The 12,397-nt window shown below is 42.5% G+C and overlaps 1 protein-coding gene across 2 annotated transcripts in view; it reads left to right on the forward strand.

Moving 5' to 3' along the window:
* Nucleotides 1-3,337: 3,337 nt before the first annotated feature.
* The window catches only part of ATRX (ATRX chromatin remodeler), an 86,104-nt gene continuing 77,044 nt past the window's right edge, over nt 3,338-12,397 (forward strand). For both annotated transcript variants that reach the window (XM_050901632.1, XM_050901633.1), the window contains exon 1: nt 3,338-3,417. In XM_050901632.1, coding sequence (XP_050757589.1) covers nt 3,398-3,417 — 20 coding nt within the window. In that variant the 5' untranslated portion in view covers nt 3,338-3,397. The remainder of the gene's footprint in view (nt 3,418-12,397) is intronic.

A 12,397-nucleotide genomic window follows, 5' to 3' on the forward strand; every position in this document is an offset into this window, starting at 1 on the left:
TGGAGGCTTTAGGAGAAAAAGATAGATGCTTTTATAGTCAGAACTGTTGGATATCTAACTAAATGTACAGCAAGGCTTATTCTGAGCCTTGTTAAAAAAAGTGTAAAAGTAAGCATAAAGGTGATTTTTTTTTTTTAAATTCCTAGTCTATATTCCTGACAAATCAAAGTAGAAGTCTTAGAAGTACTGAAGAAAGTCCATTGCTTAACTTTCTAAACATTTGGAACATCCAAACAAAATCAGGTGCCTGAATCGCTTATGCTTGTTTGGATATGCTGCCCATCACATCAGATTATGCTAGATCGTGGCATCTTGTAGCCAGACTTTGTCGGGAGAAAAGAATGGTCTGTAGTGTTCCTTTTATGGTTTACTAGCAATCATTTCTGATAGCGTGTTTTAAGAATTATCCAGTCTCTAACAGAAAATCACTTATGCTGAAATCAGATTTTTTTAAGAGGTTAAAATTTCAAAGTGCTTTCATCTGTTATGAGAAAATTCTCACAAAGGATTTGGAAAAGTACTGGCACTTTGTTTCTGTATTGGACCTTGATGTTTACTGCTTTCTCATGCTGAAAAGGTTTAATTATCAAACACAAACCACTACTCAACTGATTCCACACCATCACTTTGAACTTTATTAAGGGGAATAGAATAACAGCAAAACAAAGCATGAACCCAGGCTCTTGAGTAAGCAGTCACCTGTTCTCAGTTTTTTATCATGCTTTTTGTCTGATGAATAGAGAATGAGTTTCATTGCACATAATCTATTCCATTTAAAAGCTCAGATCTTGACCGTTCCTATAAAATGAATTTAAGCATAGTGTTTTATTGTTCTGGATTAATTGTGCTACTTTTATCACAGATAATAATCTGAAAAAGATGTATATGTAGTTTGTGTTTCTAGGTCAGGAGCACATAAAGTTATTAAAATATTCTCTTGTCAATTGATAACTATACATGTCTTTCAGCTATTTTTCTTAAAAGTAGGCTAATATCTACTTAAGAAAACTAATTACTATCATTATGGAAAAAAATAATCAGTGTGATGAGACTCTACAGTGGCCCTTGGTTTGTCCTGCAAACTAAGCTCTGAATCCTCATTCTTCCAGGTATATTGGAGCAGCCAGCAGTGTCTATTAGAGCGCTGGGGGAAGGGGCCCTGTGTGCTGGGGAAACTTACCTGTAGGTATGTTAGATGTGCAAAATGTTTCTCTACAGATGCACGCAATATCTGTCGATACGCAGATTTCAGTGTGCTGCTACAATCTGGCTTTTGACAACCTCATGATCATGTCAGGTTTTGTCTTCTGGAGTGATTGTTGGGAGATGGAAGTATTTCCATTCTTACTTTATCTTGACCTTTTCTTACAATAGGATTTCTTTTTCATGTGCAATTTTAGATATGTTATGAATTGGAGGCAATTAAATTTGGTTTTCTAAACTGCTTTCAAATATCTGCTTCCATCTCCCAAGGAAATAGTAAAAGAAAAAAATATTATAGAGTAATAGTAATAAATATCTCTATGTAGTTATTCTAAATCAGCAGGATATTAGTCCATAAAGCAGACTAAATCCCTTGAAGGGGAAAATAAATGTTTTGTGTTCTTATTTTAATCACACAATTGGAATACTAATGCAGAGCTAAGAATAGGTGATGCTTCCAGTTTAATTCAGCTGTTTAGTGGCAAAAAAAAAAGGCTTTTTGCAATTTTTTAATGGAATTTGTAGTGGTCAGTTAACATGGATTTATTTTTTTCCTTCTAAAGTTTAGCTAGAAGGCAGGTGATACTTTGGTCTTTTAAAACTGTAGCATTGATGATGAGATAGCATTTGTTAACAAAGCTGTTATTAAATCTGCTGTTTGGTATTACTAAAATTCAGCAAATACAGGATGCACTTCTGGGGTAAAATGTTAAACTCTAAAGCAAATTCTGTTTAGACCAGTTTGTAGAATTTCCCTGGGATGTGTAAGCTTGTATGTGCTGAAATGCAAAAATGCCATTTATTCTATTAGCATTGCCTTTTAGAATGAAATAGATATTAAGGAGTAGTTATAGTTAAGATGACAAGGCTTTCACTTGCGATTTTTTTTCTCGTATTTCATACACTGCTTTATGAAACTAGGTGAGTTGGTACTTTTTTAGTTTCTGCAGAAAAATATATTAATTTTCACAACTGGTTATCTTTATAATAAGTGAATAATACTTGTGTCACCTGTTTCAGATTCTGTGTGGTACTGGACTTTGGTTTTGGTGGTCCATTCTGGTTTGGTCACGTAGGGAGATGGAAGTTTACATGAGAACCCCAGCCAGATGGAGTTCAGTAGCCTTATCATGAAAGCACATAACTTCTTTCCCTCTGAATAGGGATGTATTCCAATCCTCTTTTCATACAGATTTTAACATCTGACAGGAATGTAGAAGCTGCTAGTACAAGCAGGGAAAATTATCTTGGCATACTTATGTGAAGCTGCCAAAGATGTGTTTCCTTATCTAAAGAATTTTCTGTTTTAAAAAAAAAAAAAAAGTTCTAGCAAAACTGAACCTAAGTGAAGCTCTATCTAGCAGTGTAACTTGGGTGCTGTTCAACAAGTTCAACCTCGATAATTCTCACTATAGCTTACATTATTCATATCTTGCTGTCTTTTTTTATTCTGTACTTGGGAAACTGTCTCCTCAAAAGCTTGCTTCTGTGCTGATGTCCTGGTCTGAGTTTGATGGCTGATCCCCACAGAGGATTAGGGTCATTTTCGTGCTGCTGTGAGAGTTTGGCCGGCATCGCAGTGTTACTCTTCATATGGCTGATGTATTTAAATGCCATGGTTAACTTGATCTTGTTGAATCCAGGTTGCAGAATTGCCCAAAGCCGCAGACCTCTGACGATGAAGTGGGCGGCTGGGGACGGGGTGAGACCCGACCCTCGCTGTCGCTGCTTGCTCCTCAGGTCTGCCTACCTGCCCGGGATGCGTGTGCGCTTGGCTCCCGCCACAATGGCCGAGGCCATCGGGGCACCCATCGGCTGGAGCCCCCTGCTGGGCAAAGTCGTCAATACACTTTGTTTTGAAATGATGTCACGGGACTTGGTGCGTGACGCCAGGCCCCTGCCAGTGATGTAACCCTCCCTCCAGCCAATCAGAGCGGGGAAGGTTGGGACGGTGACGTGAACGACCCTAGCAACAGGCCCCGTCGGAGCCGCCCAATTGGAAAATAGCTGGGGGCGGCAAGGAGCCAATGGGAGTCGGCGAAGGAGGAAGGCGGCAGGAGGCAGGTCTCCCTCAGCCTCCCTCCGATAAGATGGCGGCGGAGCTTGCGATGGTGGCAATAACGGCTTTGTCTCTTTTCAGCGCCTGAGCCCGGTTCCGGCCCGGCCGGCCGCACCGAGCAGCGGCAGCGGAGACATGACCGCAGAGCCCGTGAGGTACGGCCCGGAGCCCGCCCCTGCCGGGCGGCGGGGGGAGCGGCGGCCGCTGCTTGGCGGGCGGCCTCCGCGGCTGCACCGCCCGGCCCGGCCTGCGGCCCCGCGGCGGGGGTGGGGCGAGGACGGGCCCGGGGCGGCGGGCGCTGGCGGAGGTCGGGCAGGAGGCGGGATGGCGGCGGGAGGCCGGGTGGGTAGCGCAGGGGGAGGGGACGGCGGCGGAGGCGGCCGGGCGCAGCCGGGCGGCGGGCGCTCGTCTTGTCTCGCCTCGCCGCGGCCCGGCGCTTGAGCAGCGGCGGCACGCACGCCCCTCGTCCCCGGGCACGGCGGGGTCGGGCCCGGGCCCGGGCCCGAGGGGCGGGTAGGGCTGGGTTGGGCAGGGTTGTCCCGTCCCGTCCCGGCGGGAAGCGGCGGGAAGGCCTGGAGGGGCGGGGCCGCCATCGCCCCCCGCCATCGGCCGCCGTGCCGCCGCCGTGCCCCCGCCGCTGGGCGCCGCGGGGATGTGCCCTCTGTTTGTCCGCCCCCGCCCCACGTGTTGGTGCTGTAGTAAAGTCCTCCCTATCCCGCTGATCCCCCCGTGAAGGATCTGTTTTCACGCTGGTTTACAAACGTCTCCCTCTACCCTTGAAGAGCTGTCTCCCACCGTGTTAATTATTACGAACGGCGCCTGTTTAGCTGCGTAAAGTAAGCAAGCTGACAAAAAAACCAAGTCAAGTCAGTGTTAAGAAAGACGCCATGTTAAACTATTAATAAATAGTTGGCTTTGTATGCTTTCAGTTTATCGGTGTCTCAAGGGATCTGATCAACACAGTCCTTCACCCACAAAGATTCCAAATGCCTGAGGCACAATATAAACAATAAAGTATTGTCACTTGACCCTCACGAATGTTGCACATATCTTCAAAATCAAACAGTGTTAAGGAAGCATCATGCCGTCTTAAGTACTGAGCCTTGGATGGAGTTTTTTCTCTAGTCATATTTGTGTATCTTCACCACCCAGTTTTAGGCTTAATTTGAGTAGTTCATAACTACTATTTAGTTTCAGCCAAAAGTTAAAGGGATGGTAGTTTTCCTCCTCTTGTGTATTGCTTGATTTGAAAGCCTTAGCATTTCTGAGGAAGTAATGGATATGTAATCTACTTCTAACGAACAAAAAGATTTTTAGAAGATTATAATTGTTATCGATGTTGATCACATGCTGGAGGTAAGTCATGAGTATTGCAAATACACGTTATTGGTGCATGACTTCCCAACAGCGGTTTCTTCTGCATGTGTTTTCTTCCTTATTTTGTAAGATAGGGATTGTCCATCTCTTCCCACTTTCTCCCCTCTGTGTTCTTAAAATACTTGAACAGCTTAAACCACTTTTGTGTTGGATCAATTATTTTGTGTGTAGACTGAAATACTAATTAAGGGACTTTCTCCTTTTTCTTCCCCAATCCCTGAAAATCAAGGGTAGAGTTTGATTTTTCTATAGCAAAAAGATCTGGCTTGCTAATATTTATTGACTGTTTTACAGTCATAATTAGTATTACATATTCTGAAAAATGCTCTTCCATTTGGGTCACTTTGCTTTTTATTTTACTGTGACTGTTGTATTTTGTTCCATGTTTTCCCATATTCTGCTTTGTCTTGTTTTTGAACCACTTGTTCCTGGTCTACATTATGAAGGTTTTGTACTTAACCCTTTCCATATTCTTATGATGTCATTAGTGCAACAATTAGTGTTACTACTAAGGGGCTGCTTTAATTGGTGCTTCAGTGGAAGAGGATATAGAAGCTCATACATTTTCCATGCAGTTTTTCAGATTACCTGCAGACAGAAAGGTAAATTGGATTATTTCAGATTATTTGTAATCTTGAAGATCAAAAAGTATGTCCAAAATGGATTTGCGATTGTGTGTAGTCTTTGGGTTGGATCTGTCCCGCATAATAAGCAAGCCCTGTGACAAACTACTTTTAAGTAAATGGACATAATTTTTTTCGGTGCTCCGAACTTTTCTGCTGTTTATGAACTCAGTTCCCATTCAGTCTAAATGCTTTCTGTAATTCTCATCCCATATAGGGCTCATCTTGAACAGTTTGTTTTTATTTTACAAGAACAGTTCCATGCCAGGGAGTAGGCATGACATTGTAGAGTACCATGGTGTCAGGGTTATAAGCTGATGAACACATTGCATGGGCTTTTTCTTATTTTCTGTCAATTCAAGTTCTACTTAAAACTGGAGTTGGAGAGAATGAGAGGGAAAAGAAAAACTTTCCCTCTCCCCCCCCCCCCCCCCCCCATTTCCCACAAGCCCTTTTGGCCTGTCAGCTGCCTGCATTTCTGTCACCCTGCACAGTCACCCTACACATTGGTTTCATCTTCTGCTGTCTGCAGTTTTGCTCATGTAAGACCTGTACAGAAATAAAGCTAGGAGATTGTTGTTAGAATTCTTTGGAAGATATGCAAACAATATAATTTTGACGGAAAATCTTTTCCCAGCACTTCTGGAAGATAGACTTACAGTGTTTAAAAGGAAAATAATCAATCAATAATAGTCTGCTAGCTATGAAGTTTTAAACTTTTGTTATAAGGAATACTTTTATTCAATATTAAGAACCTAGGAGTCTCCCATGTTCAGGATGGGAAGTTTGGAATGCTGAAAAACATGATGAAAACTGGAGTAACTTACTAAGAAACTTTAAAAAAAAAAAAAAAATGCTGCCTTTGTAAATGTTTATAAAGATTTCTCTACAACTTTTGCCCCAAAAACTTGATTTATTTTGTTTTTAAAGTGGAGGAATCTTTGTCATAGTGACCTAACCTGTTCCTACCAATTGGTTCATACATTGTACAAAATAAGCACGACAATAGAAAAAGAAGACAAGTTTTGAATCTTACTCACTTGAACCGTCTGGTAGTCAATGTAGTGATACTAGATTTTTTAAGTTGGCAAAATAAACTTCATTTTTTTAATGATTCAGACTTTTTGACTTTCAGTGCGATATTTTGGTAACTTGGTCTTAAGATTTTTGTTAGATTTTTTCTGCATTTTTGAGTCACTTGATTTTCTTCGTTCTGACTGATATTATAGGGTTGTTTGAGGCGTGTTGTTTAATGCCACAATAATCTCATTGGAAATAAGTCAATAGCAATCTTACCTATTCTCTGAAGGTACAGTGTAAGTTAGCCGTCTTTCACACAGTCATGTGGAATGGGCATAAGCAGAGTCTTTGACTCTTCCCCCAAGAAGAGCAAAACTTTAGGCTGGCTGTCGTCTTCTGTGCCAGATGTGCGCCAGAGCCAATGTGTTTGGGCTACTTAAATTCTCTAAGAGAGGAACTTGCTTCAGTGACTTTGTTATTTCTGTTTTAGTACAACACTCTCTCTGTTAGGGTTTTGTAAGCTTTGTGTCAGGGTCTCTATAGGGCTTAATTGAAGGTATCTTCATTTTCTAGGAAATAATTTGGTGTGACAAAGGGGTGTATAATACAAATTCTGCAGTAGGGTGGCCTTAACATTGTGGAAACTTGAAACTCCCAGTTCCATTATAGATGAGCACTTGCACCCTCTGCTTGAAGGGAGGAGGAGCTCCTGCTTTTTACGTGGATATACCTCACCAAAAGAAAATATCAAAAATAATACTAAAATGTGCTGTGTTCACCATAAAAACAAATGCCTGCAGTCTATGACAAAGTACGTTTTTTAGATTGGATCACTAGATGTGTCTTATAAACAGGAAAGCCTAAGGATACTGCTGAATCTCCTGAAATCACATTTCATATCACTGGAGCTCAGCTTGTGCCTGCAGGTGATTTGGAAACGTGAATCAGTTCACAGATAGGTCAGTGGCAAGTTGTTCCAGTGGTGAGTCAGGAGGAGAAATTGTAGAAATTCAGTGGCAAGTGTCATGGAAGGTAAAAGATGGTAGGTAAAGTGCCCTGATTTACTAAAGGAAGAGTATAAAACTTTCATAATTTGTTATAACATCTAGCCACCAGGCAGTCGTCATTCAAGATGGATGATGGATTGATTGATGTTGATTTTCTCCTTTTTTTTTTTTCTTTAGGAAAGGAGGGAAACCTTGAAAAAAATCAAGAACCTGATTATATAGGTTGTTGACCAATGTCAACTTTAATGCTATTTAGGCAGTTTATTTGCAAGCCTGAAAGCTGCACAGTTGTAGAAGTTTCTAGCTTAGTAGGTCCAACTGTAGGTCTTAATAGCTTCAACTGTAGATGCCTTGTTGGGCAAATACATCTATCATATAAAGCAAAACCAAAAAAATCAGTCAACAAATCCAGGACTGACAGTGGGGCAAACTGAGATGACTTTTATCTTGTAAAATAAAAAAACTACACTTCAGATAGAGTACAACCCTTAAAACCTGTAGCAAACCTGGTTGGGAATATCTGGGAGACTTGAAGGGACAAGCTTTAATTCTTAGACAGAATTTGTAACGAGTGATGTCTCATTGAGAATCTGGGGTAAACTCCAGGAAGCAGAAGGCAAATGAAGCAAAAGAGAAGGCAGTTTTAGAGTTAGAGGGGCATGATACTATTGGATGTGGAGCCCTTCTTTCCCTCTAAACAAAGCATGTTAGAGCTTTTTAAATACAGCTTTCTGGTTTGTCTGTTATATATGCTAGTTTGAGCTTCCTTTGCTGAATGAATATAGTAAGGTACTCAGTTTGCTGTGATTTTTTTGTCTCATAAAGGTGAAAATACTGTATTTAGATTTTCAAGTGGTTGACTTCAGTCAGTCTTTTTCAGCTTGCAGATTATTTTGCCATTGAAGTTATAGACTTATGTGTGGCAGTCAAGTCGACCTAACAATGAGATTGTTTGTCTTAGCTTTTTTTTTTCTTTAAGCTCCCGTTAAAGAAACAGATTAAAAACCAAAGAATTTCTCACTTTTTAGTAAAGCATGGTAACTCTGGGCCAAATCCTGATATGGTTGTTTGGATACCATCGCAACAAAAAAATTGTGTAATCTTCCCTGAACAGAGTAAAGGGTCTCTTAGTGACTTTGAACCATTGCTCATTCCCCTTGTGTGTCTGGAGGAAAATGATTCTGTTTACTTATCTGAACCTGTTATGCTGTACTTAAGCTCCAGAGTTACTTCATCCACATCACTGAGTGTCTTCAGCTGTACGAGGTATCACTTGATTAAGCCCCTGTGGATTTAAAGTCAGTTCTAAACAAAGTAAAAGAGTAAATCTGTGTTAACGAAGTCTTGAGCATAGAATCTCTGAGTTTGATGAAGTGCTAGATGACTGCATCTCTTTTCAGTCAGAGCTTCAGTATTCGGGTATTTTCTGACTGTATCTGATTTAATAAGTTTAATGTGATGCAATTCCATCTAAACACAAGAGAACTCTTTTACTCTGAGAATGGTCAAACCCTGGAATGGGTCACCAGAGAAGTTGTGGAGCCTTCATCTGTGGAGGTACTCAGAACCTGACTGGACCTACTTCTGGGTGATGTCCTGTAGCAGCCTCTGCTTGTGCTGGGGGGTTGGACTAAGTGATCTCCAAGGTCCCTTCCAACCTAAATAGTTCTGTGATTCTTGATGTCGTTTACCTGACCAACTCTAATTTTGCTGCTGCGTGATGGTTCAAGCTCGCATAGCGTATTGCTGCCACTGAAGTTACAGTCCCTTCCTCCCCAGCTCAGACTGTCATCACCTCTGCTTGCAGAAACTTTCATACCAATGAGCAGTGAGCTGGATTAGGGAAATTATCTAGATTCAGTAGAAGAAATGGCTACTTCTAATATGGATCAGCTTCTGTGCATCGGTCAAAACAAATATTTGTACTGAAGTGGAGGAGAAAGGAGAGAACTGAGTGTGAGTGGCATCAAGCGTGTGTATCGGGGCATGAGGGTTTGCGTCCTTTGGCAGTAGAGCTGGTTCGTGCCACCTTGAACAGATTGTGAGAATCCTGATTGTAAAGCCTCACTTGTTTTGGTGTAATTGGTATATCAGTATAAATAAGTTACAAAATACTAATCTGATTTAGGCTACACAATATCATGTTGCCCTTGGAAAACCATTGTTGAGTTAAATCCTAGTGGTTGTTTTTTTAAGTGCTCTGTTTCCCCACCATTATAAAACCATATTCTTGTTCAACTGATACAATGGTAGGCTGATTTTATTTTCTGGTTCTGTATTTTTTCTGAGAGAAGTAGGCTTCTTAGGATATTGCAGGTGTGTTCACTCCTTTTCTGATTAGGGATAAGGAAATAAATAACTTCTATTGGAGGTTTTACCATCTTTCAGTCTTAAGCGGTTTCATTCATGTGTGTTCAATCCACAATATTGACACGTTTCATATGAAATGACTATGTAGGCTCTGCCCTTGTAACTGAAATCTTTGAATTGGGGTAAGTCTAACACTTTTCCTTCTCATCAGGAAAAACCTTTATGAAGATTTGCAGGTGACAAAATACTGGCCTGATTATATCAAGGCTTAGGTAGTATGAAAGGAAATCATACATTTTGGTGGGGGTAGGGGGAGGATGCCTACTACCAGTTTTGAAATCGTATGTTTAATTAAATTACATCAATTTCAGCTTTATTTACTATAAAACAGTAATTTTGAAAGATGGTCGTGTTTGTAACACGTTAGACATAGAAATGCTTTGGAAAAATATGTTCTGATCTCCTTCAGAACTTTGGGTGCATCCATATTAGCATCTGAATTAAGAAGTGCATTTTTTAAAAAAAGTCTCAAGATTGTCCTTGCTTATTCAGTTTTGTTGATAATGCGGGGGGGGGGGGGGGCTTGGAGTGCATAAACTGGATTCCTTCGGGGTGGAACTAAGCTGAAAGATGTGCTCCAGCATTCTTGATGTGCTCCAACTGCTAGTGCTTGTTCAGTCTGCAGAACCAGACTACACCTAGTTTGAATTACTGAAATGTATGTAGCAAGGATATTGGGTCATCAGCAGCAAACCTTCCTGTCTTGTAATGTAGACATAGTCAGTTCTTTCCCTTCCTCTTCCCACTGTCTGAATTAAAATATTCAGACTTTTGCTGAGGGTTGTCGGATTTTCGTCATTCACGTAGGGATACAGTCTGAAGCAGAGGATGGTAGTCTACAGACTGGCAGTTTAAAAGCACATCTGGTTTTATTTTTCTTTAATTTTTTTTTACTAAGGATTGTTTAATTTTGTCTGCTTAATACTTGTTGTTCTGCAGTATTTCATTTTAACTTCAAAAGTGAAAAATGATTGGGACTTAACTTGAAGCAACTGTAAAGATGAATTTAAAAAACTTGTGCCCTTGAACTATTTTAAAAGTTTAAACATAGAAAAATTTTAGACAAGTGTTGAACTTAAGGAAGGTGGGTACTTAAGATAGGAAAAATTTTGCAAAAGTGTATTTGTCAACATTGAGATAGGAGTGCTTTCCAGCTTTTCATCTGTTTCACTGACTTTCAGGAGCCACTTGAAATTCAGATGAGGGGCACTTATTTAGACTAAAAGTTGGTAGGATCCTGTGGAAGAATGAGAAATTCATTTGTTTAAAGAACATACAGTTTTAAAACTATTCTTCCAGATGTTGACAGTAACTGGGACATTCCCCACCTACAGTTTTGAAGTGTCTGAAGAAAGTAGATAGAAACTGGGTGCAATAACAAGGTTTTTCCAGTACAGTTTCACCCAATGTGACCCGGGTTTGCTGCTGAAGTGGGCAGTCCTGCTCTTTCCCCTGCCCTGGCTATGAATTTTCAGCACCTCATCTGCCATCAGAAAGAGCGATCACGTGAATGTGTGGCAAGTTCGATCCAAATGAAAACTGTTTCTTAAAATTTTTATTTGTCCAAGGTGATTTGACTCACTTTGCAGAAGCATGATCATTACCTCATCACCTGTGTTAGTTAATGTGGTGGGGTGACCCTGGCTGGATGCCAGGTGCCCACCCAAGCTGCTCTGTCGCTCCCCTCCTCAGCTGGGTAGGGGAGAGGAGATTTAACAAAAGGCTCATGGGTTGAGATGAGGACAGGGACATCACTCAGCAATTACTGTCATGGGCAAAACAGACTCGACTTGGGGAAATCAGTTTAATTTATTACCAATCAAATCAGAGTAGGGTAATGAGAAATAAAACCAAATCTTAAAACACCTTCCCCCCACCCCTCCCTTCTTCCCGGGCTCAGCTTCACTCCCAAATTCTCTACCTCCCCTCCCCGAGCAGCACAGGGAGACAGGGAATGGGGGTTGCAGTCAGTTCATCACACGTTGTCTCTGCCGCTCCTTCCTCCTCGGGGGGAGGACTCCTCACACTCTTCCCCTGCTCCAGTGTGGGGTCCCTCCCACGGGAGACAGTCCTCCACGAACTTCTCCAATGTGAGTCCTTCCCACGGGCTGCAGTTCTTCACGACCTGCCCCAGCGTGGGTCCCTCCCACGGGGTGCAGTCCTTCAGGAACAGACTGCTCCAGCGTGGGTCCCCCGCGGGGTCACAAGCCCTGCCAGCAAACCTGCTCCAGCCTGGGCTCCTCTCTCCACGGGGCCACAGCTCCTGCCAGGAGCCTGCTCCAGCGCGGGCTTCCCACGGGGTCACAGCCTCCTTCGGGCTCATCCCCCTGCTCCGGCGTGGGGTCCTCCACGGGCTGCAGGTGGAGATCTGCTCCACCGTGGACCTCCATGGGCTGCCGGGGGACAGCCTGCCTCACCATGGTCTTCCCCACGGGCTGCAGGGGAATCTCTGCTCCGGCGCCTGGAGCACCTCCTCCCCCTCCTTCTTCCCTGACCTTGGTGTCTGCAGAGTTGTTCCTCTCACATCTTCTCATTCCTCTCTCCCAGCTGCTGTTCCACAGCAGTTTTCCCCCCCCCTTCTTAAACCTGTTATCCCAGAGGCACTACCACCATTGCTGATGGGCTCGGCCTTGGCCAGCGGCGGGTCCGTCTTGGAGCCGGCTGGCATTGGCTCCATTGGACATAGGGGAAGCTTCTGGCAGCTTCTCACAGAAGCCGCCCCTGTAGCCCCCCTGCTA

This window comes from Gymnogyps californianus, chromosome 9 (genome assembly GCF_018139145.2).
Source record: "Gymnogyps californianus isolate 813 chromosome 9, ASM1813914v2, whole genome shotgun sequence".
Taxonomy (NCBI): Eukaryota; Metazoa; Chordata; class Aves; order Accipitriformes; family Cathartidae; genus Gymnogyps; species Gymnogyps californianus.